The sequence below is a fragment of the Bos indicus x Bos taurus genome, chromosome 10 (genome assembly GCF_003369695.1).
Source record: "Bos indicus x Bos taurus breed Angus x Brahman F1 hybrid chromosome 10, Bos_hybrid_MaternalHap_v2.0, whole genome shotgun sequence".
Classification (NCBI taxonomy): Eukaryota; Metazoa; Chordata; class Mammalia; order Artiodactyla; family Bovidae; genus Bos; species Bos indicus x Bos taurus.
In genome coordinates, this window is record NC_040085.1 from 7,757,585 (window position 1) to 7,776,152 (window position 18,568).

Sequence of the window (18,568 nt, forward strand, 5' to 3'; positions counted from 1 at the left end):
CAGTGGAGGTGGATTCATCGGAGAACCCTGGGTGGAAGGTGCCCAGGACCCTCTGCTGAACTTCCTGTTGGCATGGCAGGCTGGGCAGCCTCTCAGCTGCCCTGTCCGGCGCCCCCTCCATCAAAGGGCATGGCCTTCTGTTCCCCAGGCCCCACACCAAGGGCACCTCCGGGTCACAGCCCTGTCTCTCTGTTCCCTGGAGTTCCACCTGGCCCCTTCACCCAGGGCAGAGCCCCCCACCTGACTGTCTCCCTCAGCCTTCCCCCTGCTCTGGGAACTAGAACTTATGGACCAGGGTTGAACACCCCCTACAGCTGTGTCGGCTGCACCTCCCTATTGAAGTGGCGGTGGCTTCAGGGTGGAGACCACATGGGCTGCCCGCAGCAGGCGGCTGAGCGTGGAGTCTGTGGCTAATGCGGAAACGCTGGTCTGGGGGGTGACCTTGGGGGTGGCTTTAACCAGGAGGGGCGCTCAGGCCAAGTACCGTCTTCTTCCCCGTGAGCTCTGCATCTGTCCTGTTGGCAGGATGCAACCTGAAGATCTTCAACAACCAGGAGTTTGCCGCCCTCTTGGCTCAGTCTGTCAACCAGGGCTTCGAGGCCGTGTACCAGCTGACCCGCATGTGCACCATTCGCATGAGCTTTGTCAAAGGCTGGGGAGCCGAGTACAGGTGGGTGCTGGGGTGCCTGTCCTAGGGGCGCAGGGGCCACAGGTGACTCAGAACAGCTGAGCAGGGGCTCCTCAGAGATGAGCTAGGCTGGCCCTCTCCCCGAAGAGCAGAAGGACCGGGGATCAGCATGGGGCCGAGTCCCATTAGACGAGGAAGAGCGAGCAGTGCTTGCCCATCGTTTCAGTGTCTCAGGCACGGGCAGCATCTCATCGTCACAACCCTGGGTGGGGATGTTGGTATCATCCCTGTTGTACAGATGAGGGAACGAAGGCCCAGGGAGGGAACTGACTTGCCTGAAGTCACATCACTGGTGGAAACGCTGAGCCTGCTACTGCACCCTCTTTGCATCTTCCTCGTTTCTTCTGGGCAGATGATTTTAGGACGACCCTCTCCAAGGAGTTAAGTCTCCCCCTCAGGGTTCCTTCCCTCCTCTGTGGCTCCTTCTCTGACCTGGTAATCCTGAGGATCTAGGGTTTTAAAACTGAGAAAGCAGGGAAGAGAGGAGGAGATGCCAGCAGTCAAAGGAACAATATTCACTTGCTCAGAAATGATTTTCTTTCAGAATTTCACGTACTGGTTTAAACGCAGCACTGGTCAGGGGATGTCCCTGGTCCGCTCTGTCGAAGCTCTCAGACCACTCGGGTGTGGGCCTAAGCTGCCTGTTCCTTTTCTTTCCACACCTGCACAGGAGCTTCCTCGAGAGGCGGGTCTGTGCACCCAGCCCCCACTCCACGGCAGAGGCAGGGGCGCCCACACGTCAGCCCGAGCCAGTACCTCGCAAGTTATTCCCCCCTTCTCTTCATTTTCCCAGATGTTTGGAATCCATTTTGTTTTGCAGTCATTCTGCACCCGGGCCAAACCCATTTCAGTATTGGCTCTGGGCCACCATTTATAATGAAATCCAGATGAGCGTGACTTATGGAAAGTCAGATTCTCATTAGAGGATTTCGGTCCGTAAAATCCTCGTCTGTCATTTACCGTATTTTAGCTGCTGTTCCCCGTGTCTGCCCCACAGTGCTGGGGAACACAGCCGTTGGTCTGTGGGGTCTCTCTCAAATCTGGGAGGTGTGACCAATTGGGCAGTCCGAGTGGTCAGCCTTCAGGCTGATAACAGCCTGAGATCAGCCCAGGCCCACGGGCCCAGCCCGAGGGACATTGTAGCTCACCTCTTAGCCTTGGCTGGAATCATTTAGGCAACAAGAAAGGTTAGAAAACTAGTCTTGTTTTTTGTTGGGGAAGGAAAATATTTAAAGATGGACCCAGTGGGAAGGAGCCAGAGGGAGGTCTGTCCCTCCTAACACTCAGACTGGCGTTTTGAGGGTCGCACGCAGGCACCCAGGTCAGGCAGGCACCCCGGGGCCGAGTCTGCGAGCCCGTTTCTAACCTTCCGCTCAGACGATGCGCAGGCCAGGCGAGGAGGGTGGTGCCCTGGGGTTGGCGGCTCTCAACCTGGCGCGGCACGCAGCTGCCCAGCTTCAAGTGCTGGGGGAAGAGGCCCTTTGTTGGCCGGAGCCTTTCCCTGGGGCCACTGTGTCACCGCACAGGACACGCTGCCAGCACACCCCGGCCTGTGCAGCCCACCACGTCACTGCTGCCTGGCAGCACTGTGGAGCAGCCTGACCGGCGGCGCGGCCCCTTCCCAGAACAGTCTCGCCCTCCTCTGCCTCCTGGGCCAAGGAGAGGAAGGTTTCATCCCTTCCTGTGAGGTGGCCCAGAGCCGGGCCTGGGGCCCGGGCCTCTCACCTCCAGCTGGCACCCGCACCTCCGGCCTCAGCAGATAGCCTTTTGCTCAGAGGAGGCCTTTGGGAGCTCGCCTGCGAGCTGCGTCATCAACCAGCCCGAATTTAGACAGAGGGCTTTGGGGAAAAGAAACGTGTGGTGTGCCTTAGTTTTTTTCCAGTAATTGTTCCATGGCTCGCTCTGCTCGTAAGATTTTCCAAAATAAGGCCATAGATGGGAATTATATCAGCACATTGGGGACCAACGGCATGCGGACTCTGTCGGCGCTTTGTTAAAAAACACCCCTCAACCAGACAGACGCCCGTCACCGTGGCCTGCCAGGACTGGAGGCGGGGGAACTGTGGGTGCCCACTTAGGACGGGGGGCTGGGAAGACCTTTGCTCTGGCTGGAGGTTCTCCATCAGGCGCCCGTCACGGCAACCGGTGGGCCTCTGGGGCACCCTGGAATTTGCCTTACATGTTTCTCTCTAAGGGGGCCACCTCCTTTCCCTTCCTGCTTGGAGGAGTTTGGCAGGCAGTTTCAGCAAGTTGGTGGCACCTTCTCCAGGACTGGGTCTGGCAGGGCAGGCTGTAGCTCTGGCTCTGGGAAGAAGACTGACACCAGATCAGGAGAAGCCACTCTGATGCATCTGTGTGCTACTGGATCTTCTAAATGGCCCCCACCCACCCTTTTCTCAAATGTCTTGCAGGAGACAAACTGTGACCAGCACCCCCTGCTGGATTGAGCTGCACCTGAATGGACCTTTGCAGTGGCTTGACAAGGTCCTCACCCAGATGGGCTCCCCTAGCATCCGCTGCTCCAGCGTGTCTTAGGGACACTGCGAGTGAAGGGGGAGGGTAGGGAGGGTGGATTTGGGGAAGAGGGCCATGTAGGAGGTGGAGAAATCAGAACTCAACTCACTGGTGTCAAAAGAAGAAATTTTTCTCCCTCAACTAAAGTGGCATCAGCCTGTTTTCCAAAACACGAAAGCAAACCCAGAGGTGAATTTCTGTGAACAGCTGTCTGCTGAACACGGTGGCCCTTCGGCCCCAGTATGAAGGGTAAGAAATGGCTTCTGCTCTGGTGGCGTGAGCAAACAGGTAGTGTTTCACCGCCTGCCCCTCCCCTGGTCCCCTTCTTTCTTAAAGACAGCAAACTGAGATGTCAGTGCCCAACAGGAACTGGCCCCCTGGTTAGGACTGGAGTGTGGACTTTGCCTTGGGTGCTCTGGGCAGGGAGAAGCTTGCAGGGGTCTGAGCACACCATGGGCCCAGCCCTCCCCTTCCACTGAATATTCCCAAACCCCAGCAGGAGCAGACCATGTACCTGGGCGCTGGATTGACTTGCGGCGGGGAAGGGGCTCGTCTGTCTCCACCTCTCTGAGCCTACTGATTGTGTCTAGAATCGAGCACATAGGGACCGGTGGCAAGGGGTGGAAAGACACCTCTTCTTTAAAAATGATCTTAAATTTGCCCTCATTTTCAGCAGTTGGCAGGATCTGTTGAGGCTCAGCACATACCCAACATACAGTTTGTATCATCATGTTAATCTCAAGAGAGATCCGAATCACAGGAAGTGTTCCCAGGAGGTAGCTGTCCATGAGGTGTGCAAGGGTGTCCGGTCACCTGTAAGAGCTCGCTCCGCTTTCTCATGCATTTGGCTGTATTGGTTGGTATAGTCAGTTGCGTTAATTAAATGAACTGTATCATATGGTCTTTTAAACATTTGATTTTTTAAAAAAACAAACACCCCGGGTGACACACTGACTGGGAAACCAGAGTGGGACCCAGCAACTTCTCTCCCAAAGTGAAGCTTTTTCCAGGTTTTGTTAAGACGACACCTGCCAGTACTTTTGGAAGCTGAAACTGACAAAAGCAAATTCACCAAGAGGGAAAGATCTCAGGCCGACAAAGAAATAAAAGGGCTATTAAAAAAAATTATTTTTACACCTTTGAAAACTGCAGAATTGGTGCCAAGAGGTCTGTCATCTTTCCCCTGAGGGATGAGATTATCTAGCTCACGGCAGAGGACCGGCAGTGACAACTCTAGCAGTTAGAATGTGTAGTAAGTATCGCTCCCGGTGGCAATTAGTGAGGAAACTACTATAGATTATTTCAACTGGAAAAAAAAGAGCCCCCTTATACTGACCTTTTGCAGAATGCAGCAGATGGAATTGTCACTTGCAATTGGTACTTTATTCTTTGCTGCTGTTTTTTGTATGAAATGAGTTATCCCATATTTTTTGCATGGTTTTCTACCAGGAAAAATAAAGGGATTTCCTATGGAAGTCCTGTATTATTCCAGGTGAAGGGAAGAAAGTTGTGTACTTTTGGCAGGTATAAACCTCAAATGTGATGACATTTGTGATGCTGTGTGGAGACACTGGGTGCTTCCTGGTGCCTTGCTCGCAGGACCCTAGGCCTCAGAAGCTCCAGCCCCGAAGTCCAGGTAGGAGGGCTGCTCACCATGCCTCCAGAGGACACAGCAGCAGGCAGGAGTGCCTTGCCAGACGTGGACTAGTGTTCACACAGGGCTGTTGTCAGAGTCCAGAGACACCACACAGCCCCTCACTCCACCTGAGGCCAGATGCTGTGGCTCTGAAGTTTCTGCCTGGTGTGAAATGATCGTGGACTGCTTTTTACAGATACAAGAAATCATGTGAACCTCCTGGATGTGTTTCTGCCCCCGGTCAGGCCTGAGACTGGTGGTATGGCTTCTAACTTCAGTTTGGCCTAGGCTGGAGCCGTTGTGGTGCCCCTACTAAAAGCCACGGGGAGCAGTCTCCAGGGGCCCGTCATCTCCTGAGAGCACTCCCTATGGCACACAGCTGTCCTCCAGGTACTTGGGAGCTGGCTTCAGGTACAGCCCAATTTGGGTGATCTGGTTGGTCATGTCTGGTTGCATCTGGATGGCGTCTTAGAACCCACAGTGCTGAAAGCTAAAGAATCTTTGTAGTAGGCATGGAGTTTTTGTGTTTTTTTTCCCTAAAGCTACTTACTTGGCCTTTTTTCTTTATAACTAGACTGCTAAAGGAAGACGGGTGAGGAAAAAGTGGGTAAGACCACGTTCAGCACCCTTCAAAAGAAAATTTGGTTGTACCTAGAGGTTAGGATCTGGTTTCATTCCCATCATAGAGGCTGCGTAAGTGGCTTTGAGGCATGTGTGATATTAGTGTCCTACAAGTCATAAAAAGTAGTTTTAAAACCCTATTGCATAAAGGCATTTATACATTGAAAGACAGGACAGGTGAAGGGGCAGGAGGAGGGCGGTTCTCGGGGTGATGGCAGCTGCTGGAGGGTGCTTTTGGTGTCACTGCCCAGGCTGCAGGACATGCCTGCTCCCCGGCCCCGGGCTCCCCGCCAGGCCGCCCTCACCTTGCGGCTTGCGGCGATGCTGACCCGGGTGTGGCTACAGCGCAGGGGCCCTAGGTCCTGGCCTTGGCACCTCCCCTGGGAGCCAGCTTCTGTTCCCTTTCCTCTCCTCCCACACCCTCCCCACTCCTAACTTTATTTAGTACTGGGAGCCTTCCAGCGCAAGTAGGTAGCCGCCCTGGCAGTTCGGGTTACAGGCCTGTGCTGGCACGTCATCTCCACTGGCCACCTTCCTGGCAGGCTGCAGACCTGACATTTTGAGACAAACCCAGAGTCAGGAGCGGGGACTTTGACTCTTAGGAGGAACAGACAGCAGGGCAAGGCTGCTGGCAGACTCTTCCATTGTCCTTATGTTGTCTGTGAGGTTTTTTTTTAATCGTCCGTGGTGATTATTTTTTTAAATCATTGTTAACGTATTGGAATGAGCTGTAGCACATATCTTGTGCTTCAGTTTGTTTTTCTCCATCTCCCTCTGGCTTCCCGGAGTTTGGACATATTCCAGGGCTAAATGCTTTTACTCAAACCGCAGAAAAAAGTTTTCTTGAAGTAATGCGTGCATGTCATGCATGCATGCGAGTCATTTGGGGAGAAGGCAGAGATCTGATTTCATTTGCAGCCCCAAGCTGCCATTTCTGAGGCTCTGAGGACCTCTGCAGGGCCAGAGCTCCCATTAGGCCACTCTCTGTAGTCTGTGAGAGAAGGGAGGGACAGGAATTGGCATGCGCTCCTAGGACTGTTTATCAAGGGGGTTACCAGTAGCGAGAGGGCGCATGTTTGGTTCTGAACCCTGTATCTCACTGTGACTTCAAGTGGCAGAGTTGGGAGTTTTCTCCCTAATCTACATCTTTGCTAGAAGAAAACCTCAACATAGTCACTCTGGTATGGTATAGATGTTCCCTTCTAGAACCTTCCTTCAAGTAACAGTCTTTGAGGAGTATCCGCCACTTCTCAAGTGGGTAGGAAAGCAGAAAAATGTATGGATCATAACTGACGAGGCCTCTCTGATGGGAGAGTGGGGAGATGACTTGCTATACAAGCAACCTTTCAGAAACACGGCTATCACAAAGAAAAACTCATGTATTGTGTAAACTGGATTGAGAAATTCTCTCAAGTGATCCTGTAATTTTTTTTTATGCTGAAGTAATGTACACTCGAGCATTCTGGTGTTTTTATATTTATGTAATAATTTCTTAAAACCAAGACAGATAACTATTTAATTTTGGAAGAAAGTTGGAAACGGCTCTCCTCCCGAGGACAGTGGCTTGGCCCCCAGAGCCACCAACCCAGGCTGGCTCCCTGTGTGGCAGCATGTGAACACAGGCAGCTAGCTCAGGCCAACGCAGGCCCGTCCACAGGGGCCTCTGAACCCAGCCCCTCTCCCTTCCCAGGGGCGAGAACTGTACAGAGGGCTGGAGCCACCTGCCCCCAAGAAGCCTTCATTCACCTTCAGTGCTGCTGTTGCAACTAGGCTGTCCTGGGCGGGACTCCTGCTTGGGTGGGGAAGAGAACGGAGGATGCTGATTACCTTCCCTTCTCAGCCAGCCTGACCTTTTAATACCCTTTGTAAAAAGCATGTATGTATTTATAGTGTTTTAGACTTTTCTAACTTTTGTATCTTAAGAGCTGAGCACCTGTTTAAGCATTTACCCCTGTTGTTAAATGTGTCCTCTCTCCTCTCTTCCTCCTGTAAGTGCCCTTCTAATAAAACTTCATTGAAAAGCAGCTGGGCTGGAAGTGCACATTCATTCTTGCTGCCATGTCTGGCTGCAGAGTTTAAAGGGCCTGGGGCCTTCAGAGAAGAGAGTCGCTGAGCCCAGGTGTGCCAGGTCCCATTCTGCCGCTGCCCGCATTCACTCACTGAGCACAACGTGCAGGGAGAGCGGGGGCTTCCAGCTCCGGCACACCTCCCAGCGGTGCTGCCTCCAGGCTGTCAGTCTGTGCTCATGTCCACTGTATCAGAAAGCCTCCGGCCAGTGGCTGCAGGTCACTGGATTAGTCTCCCCACAGGCGTAGAGGTAAGTTTCAGACTCCTAAAGAAGTTGGTTTCTGCATCTTTCCAGCTCTGATGGACTTAGCTCCTGTGGAAATTCATTTTAAATTTCAAACCCCCAAGGAGAAAGAGACGTCAAAATCTCTCCTCTGGCTGAGTCGTACATTGACCTGAGATGATGTGGATTAAGAAAAAGGATGATTAGAATGAGTAAACCATTTGGGGAAGGCAGAAGGGAGCTGGAATCATCTCCAGCTGGGTCACTTCCTTCTAAGGACATCACCAGAGTCCAAGTAGGGACTCCCAGGAGGGAGGCGGGCTCGGGCTTCACAGGAACCGCACCTGTGAGCCTGTAGGTTTGCCCTCCATGAATGACATCACATTCCTACCTTCATCGTTATCTGGCCAGTTCCAGCCTCCTGCCCGTAAACAACTTTCCTCAAGGTTTTATCTAGTCGATTTCTCAGCAAATGACTCTTGGATCCATTCCTCTAACCAGCCTGTCCCTGAGCTCCACAACTTTAACTCCAGCCATCTGTTAAACATGAGCCAGACAACACCCCAACTGAATCATCTTCCACCTTGCCCAAGCAAACTCCCTTTCCTGACTCCCAGTGTTTATTGGAGCCTCACCTCCAGGCCTCCTCCCCAGACCCACGTACCTCTGCAGCCGCCCCTGGGGACCAAACCTCCCTTTTGGAAAGGCCCTGAGTGTTCGGGTTCCCCTGAACCCTCTTGCACAAGCTCTTCTCAGGCCTGCACCTCCCCGCTCCATGGCGGTGCACCCAGACCACGGTAGGTACCCTGGATACTCCCTCACAGAGCCTGCCTACCCATGTGATTGCAAGCCACATATACATTCAAGACTCCCAGATCAGTACTTCTAGCCCAGACATCAAACCCGAGCTTCAGACACATCCAACAGCCTGGTACACGGAGGTGCCACTGGTACCTCAGGGTCTTAGTTGCTCAGTCATATCCGACTCTTTGAGGCCCCATGGACTGTAGCCTGCCAGGCTCCTCTGTCCATGGAATTCTCAAGGCAAGACTACTGCAGTGAGTTGCCATTCTCTTCTCCATGGGATCTTTCTGACCCAGGGATTGAACTCATGACTTGTGCATTGCAGGCAGATTCTTTACTGTCTGAGCCACCAGATCAGATCAGATCAGTCGCTCAGTCGTGTCCGACTCTTTGCGACCCCATGAATCCCAGCACGCCAGGCCTCCCTGTCTATCACCAACTCCCGGAGTTCACTCACACTCACATCCATCGAATCAGTGATGCCATCCAGCCATCTCATCCTCTGTTGTCCCCTTCTCCTCCTGCCCCCAATCCCTCCCAGCATCAGAGTCTTTTCCAATGAGTCAACTCTTCGCATGAGGTGGCCAAAGTACTGGAGTTTCAGCTTTAGCATCATTCCTTCCAAAGAAATCCCAGGGCTGATCTCCTTCAGAATGGACTGGTTGGATCTCCTTGCAGTCCGAGGGACTCTCAAGAGTCTTCTCCAACACCACAGTTCAAAAGCATCAATTCTTCAGCACTCAGCCTTCTTCACAGTCCAACTCTCACATCCATACATGACCACAGGAAAAACCATAGCCTTGACTAGACGAACCTTTGTTGGCAAAGTAATGTCTCTGCTTTTGAATATGCTATCTAGGTTGGTCATAACTTTTCTTCCAAGGAGTAAGCGTCTTTTAATTTCATGGCTGCAGTCACCATCTTTAGTGATTTTGGAGCCCAGAAAAATAAAGTCTGACACTGTTTCCACTGTTTCCCCATCTATTTCCCATGAAGTGGTGGGACCGGATGCCATGATCTTCGTTTTCTGAATGTTGAGCTTTAAGCCAACTTTTTCACTCTCCTCTTTCACTTTCATCAAGAGGCTTTTGAGTTCCTCTTCACTTTCTGCCATAAGGGTGGTGTCATCTGCATATCTGAGGTTATTGATATTTCTCCCAGCAATCTTGATTCCAGTTTGTGTTTCTTCCAGTCCAGCGTTTCTCATGATGTACTCTGCATATAAGTTAAATAAACAGGGTGACAATATACAGCCTTGACGGACTCCTTTTCCTAAAATTCAATACCTCCGAACTCAGTTTAAAAGAACAGAATTTATCCTTGCCCTCACTGAACCATCACCCTCTCCTGCCTTCAACCCTCTTTCGTCACAGCCCTCTACCCAGCCCACTGCCATGAAGTCACAGTCGCCCACCACTCCCTTGTGCCCCATGTCTGACCAGTCCTGGCCCTCCACTCACAGTCCTAGCCCCAGGCTCTCCAGCACCTGGACAATTGCCTGGCTTCCTAACCACTCCCCCAGCCTCCAGCCTGCGTTCCTGTAACTGCATCATCCACAGTGACCCAGGCACCTCCCTGACCTCAGACGGCCCCACAGTCCACAGCACAAAATTCTAAGGCCTTCGACATGAACCTCATGACCCTTGGCAGCTGGGCCCCATCCAGCTTGCCACCTCGCCCCTGCAACCCAGCACCCTGGTGACACCGTTCTTCACTTATCACACCAGGATCCGTGACCACTCGCAATGGCAACACCTCCTCCCCAGTCTACACCCTGCTCCCCACCCCACCTGACACAGCAGCAGTTCACCTGGCTAACCTCCCCTAATGCTCCGAGACTCACTTCAGAAAGGAAGCCTTTTGTGAATCTGCCTATCACCGTGGAGTCAACTTGCATTAACTGTCTACCCATCTAAGCCGAGTTCCTTCAAAGTAGGGTCTACATCTTATTCTCGTATCCTCAGGTTCTTTTGGCAATCACATATTTTTGCTGAACTATGAACTGGTGCCCATATTATAGTAGACTCTACCTTAGCAGTACCTTTTCCATCCATTTTCACATTATCCCATATGTGCGTGTGTGCTAAGTCGTTTCAGCTGTACCCCATGCAGACTGTAACCAGCCGGGCTCCTCTGTCCATGGGTCTCCAGGCAAGAATACTGGAGTGAGTTGCCATTCTCTTCTGCAGGGCATCCTCCTGACCCAGGGATCAAAGCCTTGACTCTCGTATCTCCTAAACTGGCAGGTGGGTTCTTTACCACTAGCCCCAGCTGGGAAGTCCTACTGTCCCATACAAGTCCTTATATATGGCTGAAGGAAGGCCACCCAAAGTTCTGATTACCTTTCATCAGTTATTCCAGTACTCTAATCTGCCACCCTTTAGTCCAGGGATGGCAAATACAGGGCAAAATCACCACCACTTGCTATTTTTCCATCCATGCAGAGCACTCATCACAGTGTGGAGTCCATTCTCAGTTTCAGAATCTTCAACACAGCTCTCTAGGAAGACTGGTAAGCAACTGGTGTTGGCTAGTACTGCTGCCAGATGTTCCTGGAATTACAGTTACCTGTCTTTTCTGCCCTAAGCCCGTCGGCTCCCTGATGATCTCCCAAGCAGGCACAGAGTGGTACTCCGAGGTTCTCAACATCACTTCATCCTCATCTACCATGACTTCTCTAGCTGTACGACAGGGGTTTCCCCAACATCACCCCTTGCTCATCTCTATACCTTTATTCATGCTGTAGCTCCACTGAGAATTCTGCAACCTCACCCATATATCTACCCCGATTCTTAGCCCAATAGCTCAATTCAAGCTTCCTCAGAGTCAACGGGTCTCAAAGTGCAGCCCCTGGCCAGCAGCATCAGTATCATCTGGGATGTTAGAAATCCCCATTCCCAGGTCCCACCCCAGACCTACTGAATCAGAAATCCTGGAGTGGGGCCCTCTAGGTGATTCTGACGTGGGCTCAAGATAGACCCGCTGCTCCAAGGTGTACATTATGCCCTTCCTACTCCAACTGGGTGCACTCCTTCCCACAGCAGTCAAGGCTGGGTACAGCGCACTTCACGTCCTGCCCAGCGTTCGGCCTTCTGTAGCCTCAATTTGCTCGCCCCTGTCTCTCTCCTGAGTCAGACGATGAGCTGTTAGAGAGGACAGCCCGGCCAGAGCAGTCTTGGCACCGAGAAGGGTCCCAGGCAGGGCTGGCTGCACTGAGGCCTCCTTTCAGCTCTCACCAGGATAAAGGAACAGGTTGCAGTTGCTTGTCCTTAACATCAGGTCTGAGGCCTTCTAAAGCCATTAATGACTTCTTGAGACTTTCCTGGAGCAAGAGGATTGATGCAGACCATATCTTTGGGCTTTAGAAGAAGAGACTCATCTCTCCTAAATTATGCTGCTCTTTCCACAAAGCTCCTACCTCAGGCCTCATTCAGCCCATACTTTGTACCATCAAAGCCACCTGGTCAATGACAGAAAAGGGAGAGGCAAGGGGAGGCCACATGCTTCACAGGAGAGAACCCGGGAGGCTTTCTGTGGCCCAGGTATTCTTCCCAGATTTGCAGCTGTGAGGCTCAACTATTTAAGCCTATGAACACACACACATATGAAAAAGGAGCTTAGAGGAAAAAGAAATTTTTTTCTTCCCAAACCTGTTTTCCAAAGATGCAGTTAGTTATAACCATTAAGTCCTGTTTTTGAATCAATACTTTTCCAACAGGAAACACAGTAGAAGAGCACGTATTTAAGAACCGGACCAGGGCTCATCAGTGTTCCAACAAAAAGATCACACTGTTGCTGTTACCTCTTCAATTCTTCATTCTGCAAATCAGAGACACCTCAGAATCAAGAAAGACACTTCCTACACTAGAAGAACTGTAACACACACTTAACCCTGAACAAAGACACCCAGATTAAGAGCAAGACTGGTGATGTTAATCACAGGCATAAAATATAACGTAGAATATTTCTAAGACCCCTTCTGCAAGAGCTCACATTCTAAAGGTGCAAGGATAAATCACTAATCTAAACCCCAAGTGGAATCTAAATCAAAACTAGAACTTTGTCCTGCACGGTCAGCATGATGCTTTCAGGAACACAAATTATGGGCAAGTTAATTGTTAGGGTGTTGTTTTTAAACCAATCCTGCACTAAGGGATGCAGGATTACACCTGACCTGATTTTTCACACTTTCTCTGCCTACAGTCCTCTATAAGATGGGTATTTGATAATAGAAGGCTGTAGCTAAATTGTCTCGTCTGTTTTAAAAGGTTTTTTTTTTTTTTTGGTGGCGAGGCGGGGAGGGTGGTGAAGGGCGACTCTTAACTCATCCAGCATTCCCTGGCACTGTCTCCATCAATCAGAACGTTCAATGAATCAAACTTCTGACCACACTGGACAGATGTTGGCTAAATTTAGCTTTGCATCAGCAAACACTCCAGCTCAGAATAGCTCAGGGAGCTCTCATCTTACCCTTAGACAGTGATTCTTCTAAGACTGTTTTTCCATGGCAGGCCAAGGCAGGGCAAGGGGCACTCCACGTGCTCTCTTAATGTCCATTGTTAAGAGACTGGCCCAAGGTTGAGAGAATCTGATGGGCCACAGCAAAACCATTTATCCCCAGCTCTCCATGGCGGGAACACGAAGTTAGTTGTAGATCACATTTCCTGTGTCACAAGCAGTTTGCAGCAATGGCCTGACATGCTCTATGGTCCTTGAACCACATCCCGTATTACTCAGCCATCTAAGTCTAGCTTCCCTGAATCTCTTGCTTCTCTGAACTAGATGTGGCCAAGTTCTATAAAAAGACAGCAAGCAGACGTGGTTCTGTCAATCTTCTCATATTCTGGCAGGATAACATATTTTAAAATTATAAAAATATCTATGTCTTCATCACTCTAAAATTATTACATAATATACGATTTTCTCAGGAAAAAAAAAGTTTATTTTTGTCTCTCCCAACACTCATGGACCTTAAAACTTTGCAATCATAGCCATCAAAATATCAAATGAAAATCCAAACCAAACTTAAGGGCCCAGTTTGTGCCAGACGCTGGGTTACACAAATAGAAAAATGTTTAAGGGGGAAAAAAGTCAAGGCTCTTGTTTTAAATCCCAGATGGACAGTCCATAATAACTTGCAGTGGCATGTACATAGGTCACTTTGGATAGTCTGAAATTTCTATTGCACTATTGGCTCATGATCACACTTCTTAAAAGGGCCTTTAGTAGTTACTACTGTATACTTTAATCTCACATGTCACCCAGGAGGGGCCAATACCTAGATAGCTGAGACCCTGAAAGCATGGTATTATACACATGAAGGGTAGATTTAAAACAGTGAGTTCGACCAACAGATTATTGCTGTTTATGCCTAATCCAATGAAGGAAGGCTCCCCCCTACCCTGCCCACATCCTCTACTAAAAAACAACAAAATCATAAAAATATACATAAGCAGGCTTTATAAATAAACCACATTTTAATACCTGGCTTTGTTTAATCCACAAGATCAAGTTCACAGCTTTTTATAGTCTGTTTTTCCAAACCACGTGACCTAATGTGTTCTCTGAAACCTTTCATATTTTAAGAAAAACTTGTTTCGCCTTTCATTTTGCAATCCCAGAACTGACTTTCCTTACGTTCCCCATCAATGGCCAATGCAGTCACCTCAAAGAAACAGTGGTGGAATGGTGGTAAACTACAGTCTCAAAGACCCTCAGAATAGTTAAAGAAAAAGAAAAAAGTTATCAAGGAAGACAGCTTCCAGTGTTCCCTGGAATGGCTCTCCCTGAACATCCACTCACTGAAACCTTCCATCCTGTGGCTGCTCTGGCCAGGACCCTGGAGCACTCCGTTCCTTCTGCCATCTGTAGCAGGTTCTGCAGGGCTGAAAAGGTGTTGCACAGGCAGGTCTGAAATTCGTTTCTACTGGTGACCTATGGGGTTCACACTCACACCAGGCCAGCAGCAGTTCTTAGCCCATGTGCCCTGAGCCAGCTGAGAGCCATGGCAGACTGAAGGCTCATGACATGCATTACGCAGTCCCTAAACGAACAGAAATAAGGATTTCATTTGCTATATTTCCCACTCTTCTGGGAACTTTCCCCCTTAGAGGTCAGTTTCCCTGGAGCCTAACTCCTCAGCTCTGGAAGTAACACAGGTACTGAGGGATTCATTGCTTAACATTTCGCGTGCTTTCTCACCAAGTCCCACTTAAGTGTCACTAGTTTGGCAGTGATCTCTGAGTTCAGAGAGAGAAGAGGAAGCTCCCCTTGTTCTGAGGGTATCAACTGTGACAACACATCTCTGCCATCTCAAGTGGCAAACTCTAAGAAAGAACAGTTTCTACGTGGTAATACTAATGCAAAAATCTCAGGCTAGGACCATACTGATTCAATGGCTTATACAGGGAATTCCTTCTCTTACCCATGCCCCACCCCCACCCCCATGCCCGCCCACAACTTGGTAGAGAAGGGTTTATTTTTATCCCCACCAGAGTAGAAAACCTTTGCATCATTTATTATAGTCTAAAAATTCACACTGGTTTCTCAATACTTTCTACCAGGAGGTCAGATACTGTATTTCAAATGAAATACTCAGATGCTTTTTTTTAGCTAGAGACTAAACCGAAGGCCAGTGGCTGACCTATAATCTGTGCTGCAGCACAGATTAAATCTGCAGTTTCTTCCTTTCCTCCCACCAAAAGCATCAAACCTTGAGCAGCAAGCTCCTTGAAAGAGAAAACCAGAAAACTCTTGATCTTCAGTGATCAACATGAACACAGGGAATGCTCCTCAAAAGACTGACCAGGAAAGCTTGGTGGTGGTTTTTCTTCTTTAACTTGGGCAAGTCACACAGGCCTTTGAGGCTCACCCCACTCCCGTTCCTACAACAAAAAATGTTATTTGAAAACTTCTCACTCCCTTACAATATACTGAGGGAGAAGAGATTTCTGCTTTACCCTCTACTAAAAACTAAAATTAACGGGACCCTATAAATAAGTCAGGCAGCCAACATGATGCTGGTAAGCTCAGCAAAAGATGATGGGGTTGAGGAGAGAAGAATCTCAGTGAGAGAGCGCTAGGGTCCTAGTTAGGCAAGTCCTAGCATGAATAGTTTAGTGCTCTTCATCAGATGAAAGGCCTTCAATCTCATCTCTGTCTCCCCCAATTGCCATCCAGAAGGCTTTGGCCACCTGTGGAGAGAAGCAAGCAACAGAGTTTAGGCAACACCTAATATTCAGCTCGTTTCAGGTCACACACAGAACTGATTAAGACTTAAAATTCTATACCTTGCCCTTCAGTGCTCTGACACATCTATCAAAACCCCTGAACACCCTGATCCAGGACTTCTACTCCTAGACTTTATACTGAGGATATTATCAGAACTGTATACATAGGTGACGTATAAGGATATGAACAACTTCACTACAGAAAAAATAGGGCGCATGACTGAAATGTCCAATGGGGAAGTGGATAAGTAAGTTATGACACAGTCATACAATGGAATACATAAACCATATACATTTCTTGCCAACCCAAACAAAATAACTAAGAGTTTTCCAGCCTAACAGCTAGGAAGGCAAACATTCTGAGCCTCAATGTTCCACATCACTCAACACACACTGGAAAACCCTGGCTTGATGGCAGCAACTACATATTCAAATAACTGTAAGTGAATATCCAACAGAAAGTTCACAGTAAGACACTTTAGAAGTAAACAAGTGTGACATGTAATTCTTACAGCACTGGACCTGCAGTAGGTAAGCAAATACCTGACTGATTTTCTCACCTTTTCTGCATGCATCTTTCTTTGCTCGTGAGGAAGCGTCGCAGCCTTGTCTAGGGGGAAAATATATCTTAAGAAATTCATCTAATCGCACAGGAGAATCTGGAGCGCATAGATGTTCTAACACTAGAAGATGGGAGATGGGTTGCAAAAACACATGTTTATGGTGGAGTCATTACAGCTGTTAGATAGTTTAAGTCTTCCAAATCTTCCAGATGGGAATGATGTGAGTAAATTGCTAGGGATCTTACTGATTCCATGTTAATGAGACAGACTGAAAGAAACAGACAGGCAAGAGAAGAAGGGAAAGGAAAAAGAAAAAGAATGAAAAAAGGGGAGAATTTTCCTAAAGAAATTTTTACCAACAGAGGATGGCACAATCCCACAGTATCTACATTTCTCAGATGAGCCCAAAGCATGGAATGCTATTAGCAGTTACAAAGTAAAATCCTACTAGATAAAACAGAGGGGCATCACTATGGAAACCTGTAAGACCCAATGGATCCAATTACCTTTCATTTCTTTTAACTTTGAAAACAGTCTTTCAAAATTCTCCAAATCTCCTCCGCCTGTAGTGAGACTGGCAAGTTCTTGAATGTCCAGGTCTAACATGGGATCTGCAATGAGGATTTGCACACAGTATTTAAGTATGCACTAAATACACAGAATCCTAAAGCAATCAATCTGGCTTGGATGCAAGTTACCACTGAACGAGGGCCCAGCATGGGCCAGCTGTACAGCTCCTGGTGCTGTATCCTGCTTGGCTGCTAGGGGGCCCTCACAAGTGAACAGGGACTCATTTTATCCTTGAAATAACTGCAATGAGGCAAAGAATTCTGTTTCTACCTTTCTTAAGAAAACTAGAGCACAAGGAGAAGTGATCTTACTCTGGGTCACTGCTAGTAAGTGTGACCTTCGCGTCAGATTTATGCATGTACGTATGCTCAGTCCTGACTCTTAGCGACCCTATGGACTGCAGCCTGCCAGGCTCCTCTGTCCATGGGATTTTCCAGGCAAGAGTACTGGAGTGGGTTGCCATTTTCTCTTCCAGGGGATCTTCCCAACCTAAGGATCAAACCCGCATCTCCTGCAGCTCCTGCACTGGCAGGCAGATTCTTTACCAGTGAGCCACCTGGGAAGCCAGGACTCACTTACGTGTTTCCAATTTCTAAAGCCCACACCCTGTACTAAGATATGCAGATTCAATAAATGCTTGAAATTTATACCATACTTTACTGGACAACAACTATTTTCACATCTGTTACTGACAACCATATAAGGTGGTTAGGACAGATACCACTGTCCACAATTTACACATGAATCAACCTGGGTTTAAAAATGAACTCTTCTACAATTAGAGCTATTCAAAGGCAGAGCCAATCTAAATTCCTATTTTCTTACCACAAATCCTTTACTATTTCTGCTTCAGCATGTGGTTTCTTTATCAAACTTTGTTTTTAGTCAGAATTTTCACTCAGCCTCCACTCCAGGCTGGCCACTTGTAGGATGTCTTCCCTGACCATCCCAACTCACACGTCTCCTTCCTTAAGATTCATTCCACAATTGGTGTTCACAGAGCTGTCTTGGCACTGACACACACTACTCTGTATTCTCACATCTGTCCACCACTTCTGTAATATATACCAAGGTAAGAGAGAAAGACAGCTTTGTCTCCACTGCTGAGTGCTTTAACTGACACAATTCCATTTCATTTTTCCAACAGCATTGTGAGAAAGATTTCTTACCCTTACCTTATAGAAGGGGAAACTAAGGCCCTATGGAAACTAAGGAAAGCTAAATAACTTACTCAAGGTCATTTCACTACTAGTGGCAGAGTCATGATTCAAACCTAGTTGTCCAGGACTCCAAGTCCATGACTTTACCCATTACATTACAAGGCCTGTCTCTGCATTTTTTAGACTATAACCTCCTTGAAGACAAGGATGATAACATAATTCTTTGCATCTACTACAATGCTATAACAGATTATTTGATGTTAAAGATATTTTGGTTAATAAATTTGTTTTCGTTCAATGGGTATGTCATGGTGGCAGTTGCTATACAGGGCTAGGGACAAAAAATTTGTGATTTATCTGTATACATGTTAATTGAACTATGGATATGGTAAAATCACTTCATGCTCAAATATAGGTTTGGAAGAGGAGCTTAGATGGAACATTGAGGAATGGAGATATTTAAAGGCTGGGTAAAGGAGAGTACTCTTCCAAA

The 18,568-nt window shown here is 48.5% G+C and overlaps 2 protein-coding genes across 5 annotated transcripts in view; one reads left to right on the forward strand and one right to left on the reverse strand.

Annotated features, from left to right (window-relative positions):
- Positions 1 to 4,640, forward strand: part of SMAD3 (SMAD family member 3) — a 123,974-nt gene extending 119,334 nt beyond the window's left edge. Inside the window, exons 8-9 of the mRNA XM_027553043.1 lie at positions 526 to 670; positions 3,100 to 4,640. Of these exons, the coding sequence (XP_027408844.1) occupies positions 526 to 670; positions 3,100 to 3,223 (269 nt within the window). The 3' untranslated portion in view covers positions 3,224 to 4,640. The remainder of the gene's footprint in view (positions 1 to 525; positions 671 to 3,099) is intronic.
- Positions 4,641 to 13,477: 8,837 nt separating this feature from the next.
- AAGAB (alpha and gamma adaptin binding protein) overlaps positions 13,478 to 18,568 on the reverse strand; it is a 75,033-nt gene continuing 69,942 nt past the window's right edge. For 2 of the 4 annotated variants that reach the window (XM_027553048.1, XM_027553047.1), the window contains exons 8-10: positions 16,852 to 16,956; positions 16,343 to 16,392; positions 13,478 to 15,746 (exon numbers count right to left, since the gene is read on the reverse strand). In XM_027553048.1, the coding sequence (XP_027408849.1) occupies positions 15,669 to 15,746; positions 16,343 to 16,392; positions 16,852 to 16,956 (233 nt within the window). In that variant the 3' untranslated portion in view covers positions 13,478 to 15,668. Of the gene's footprint in view, positions 15,747 to 16,342; positions 16,466 to 16,851; positions 16,957 to 18,568 lie in introns of all 4 variants that reach the window. The other 2 variants (XM_027553046.1, XM_027553045.1) reach the window with 1 other exon arrangement.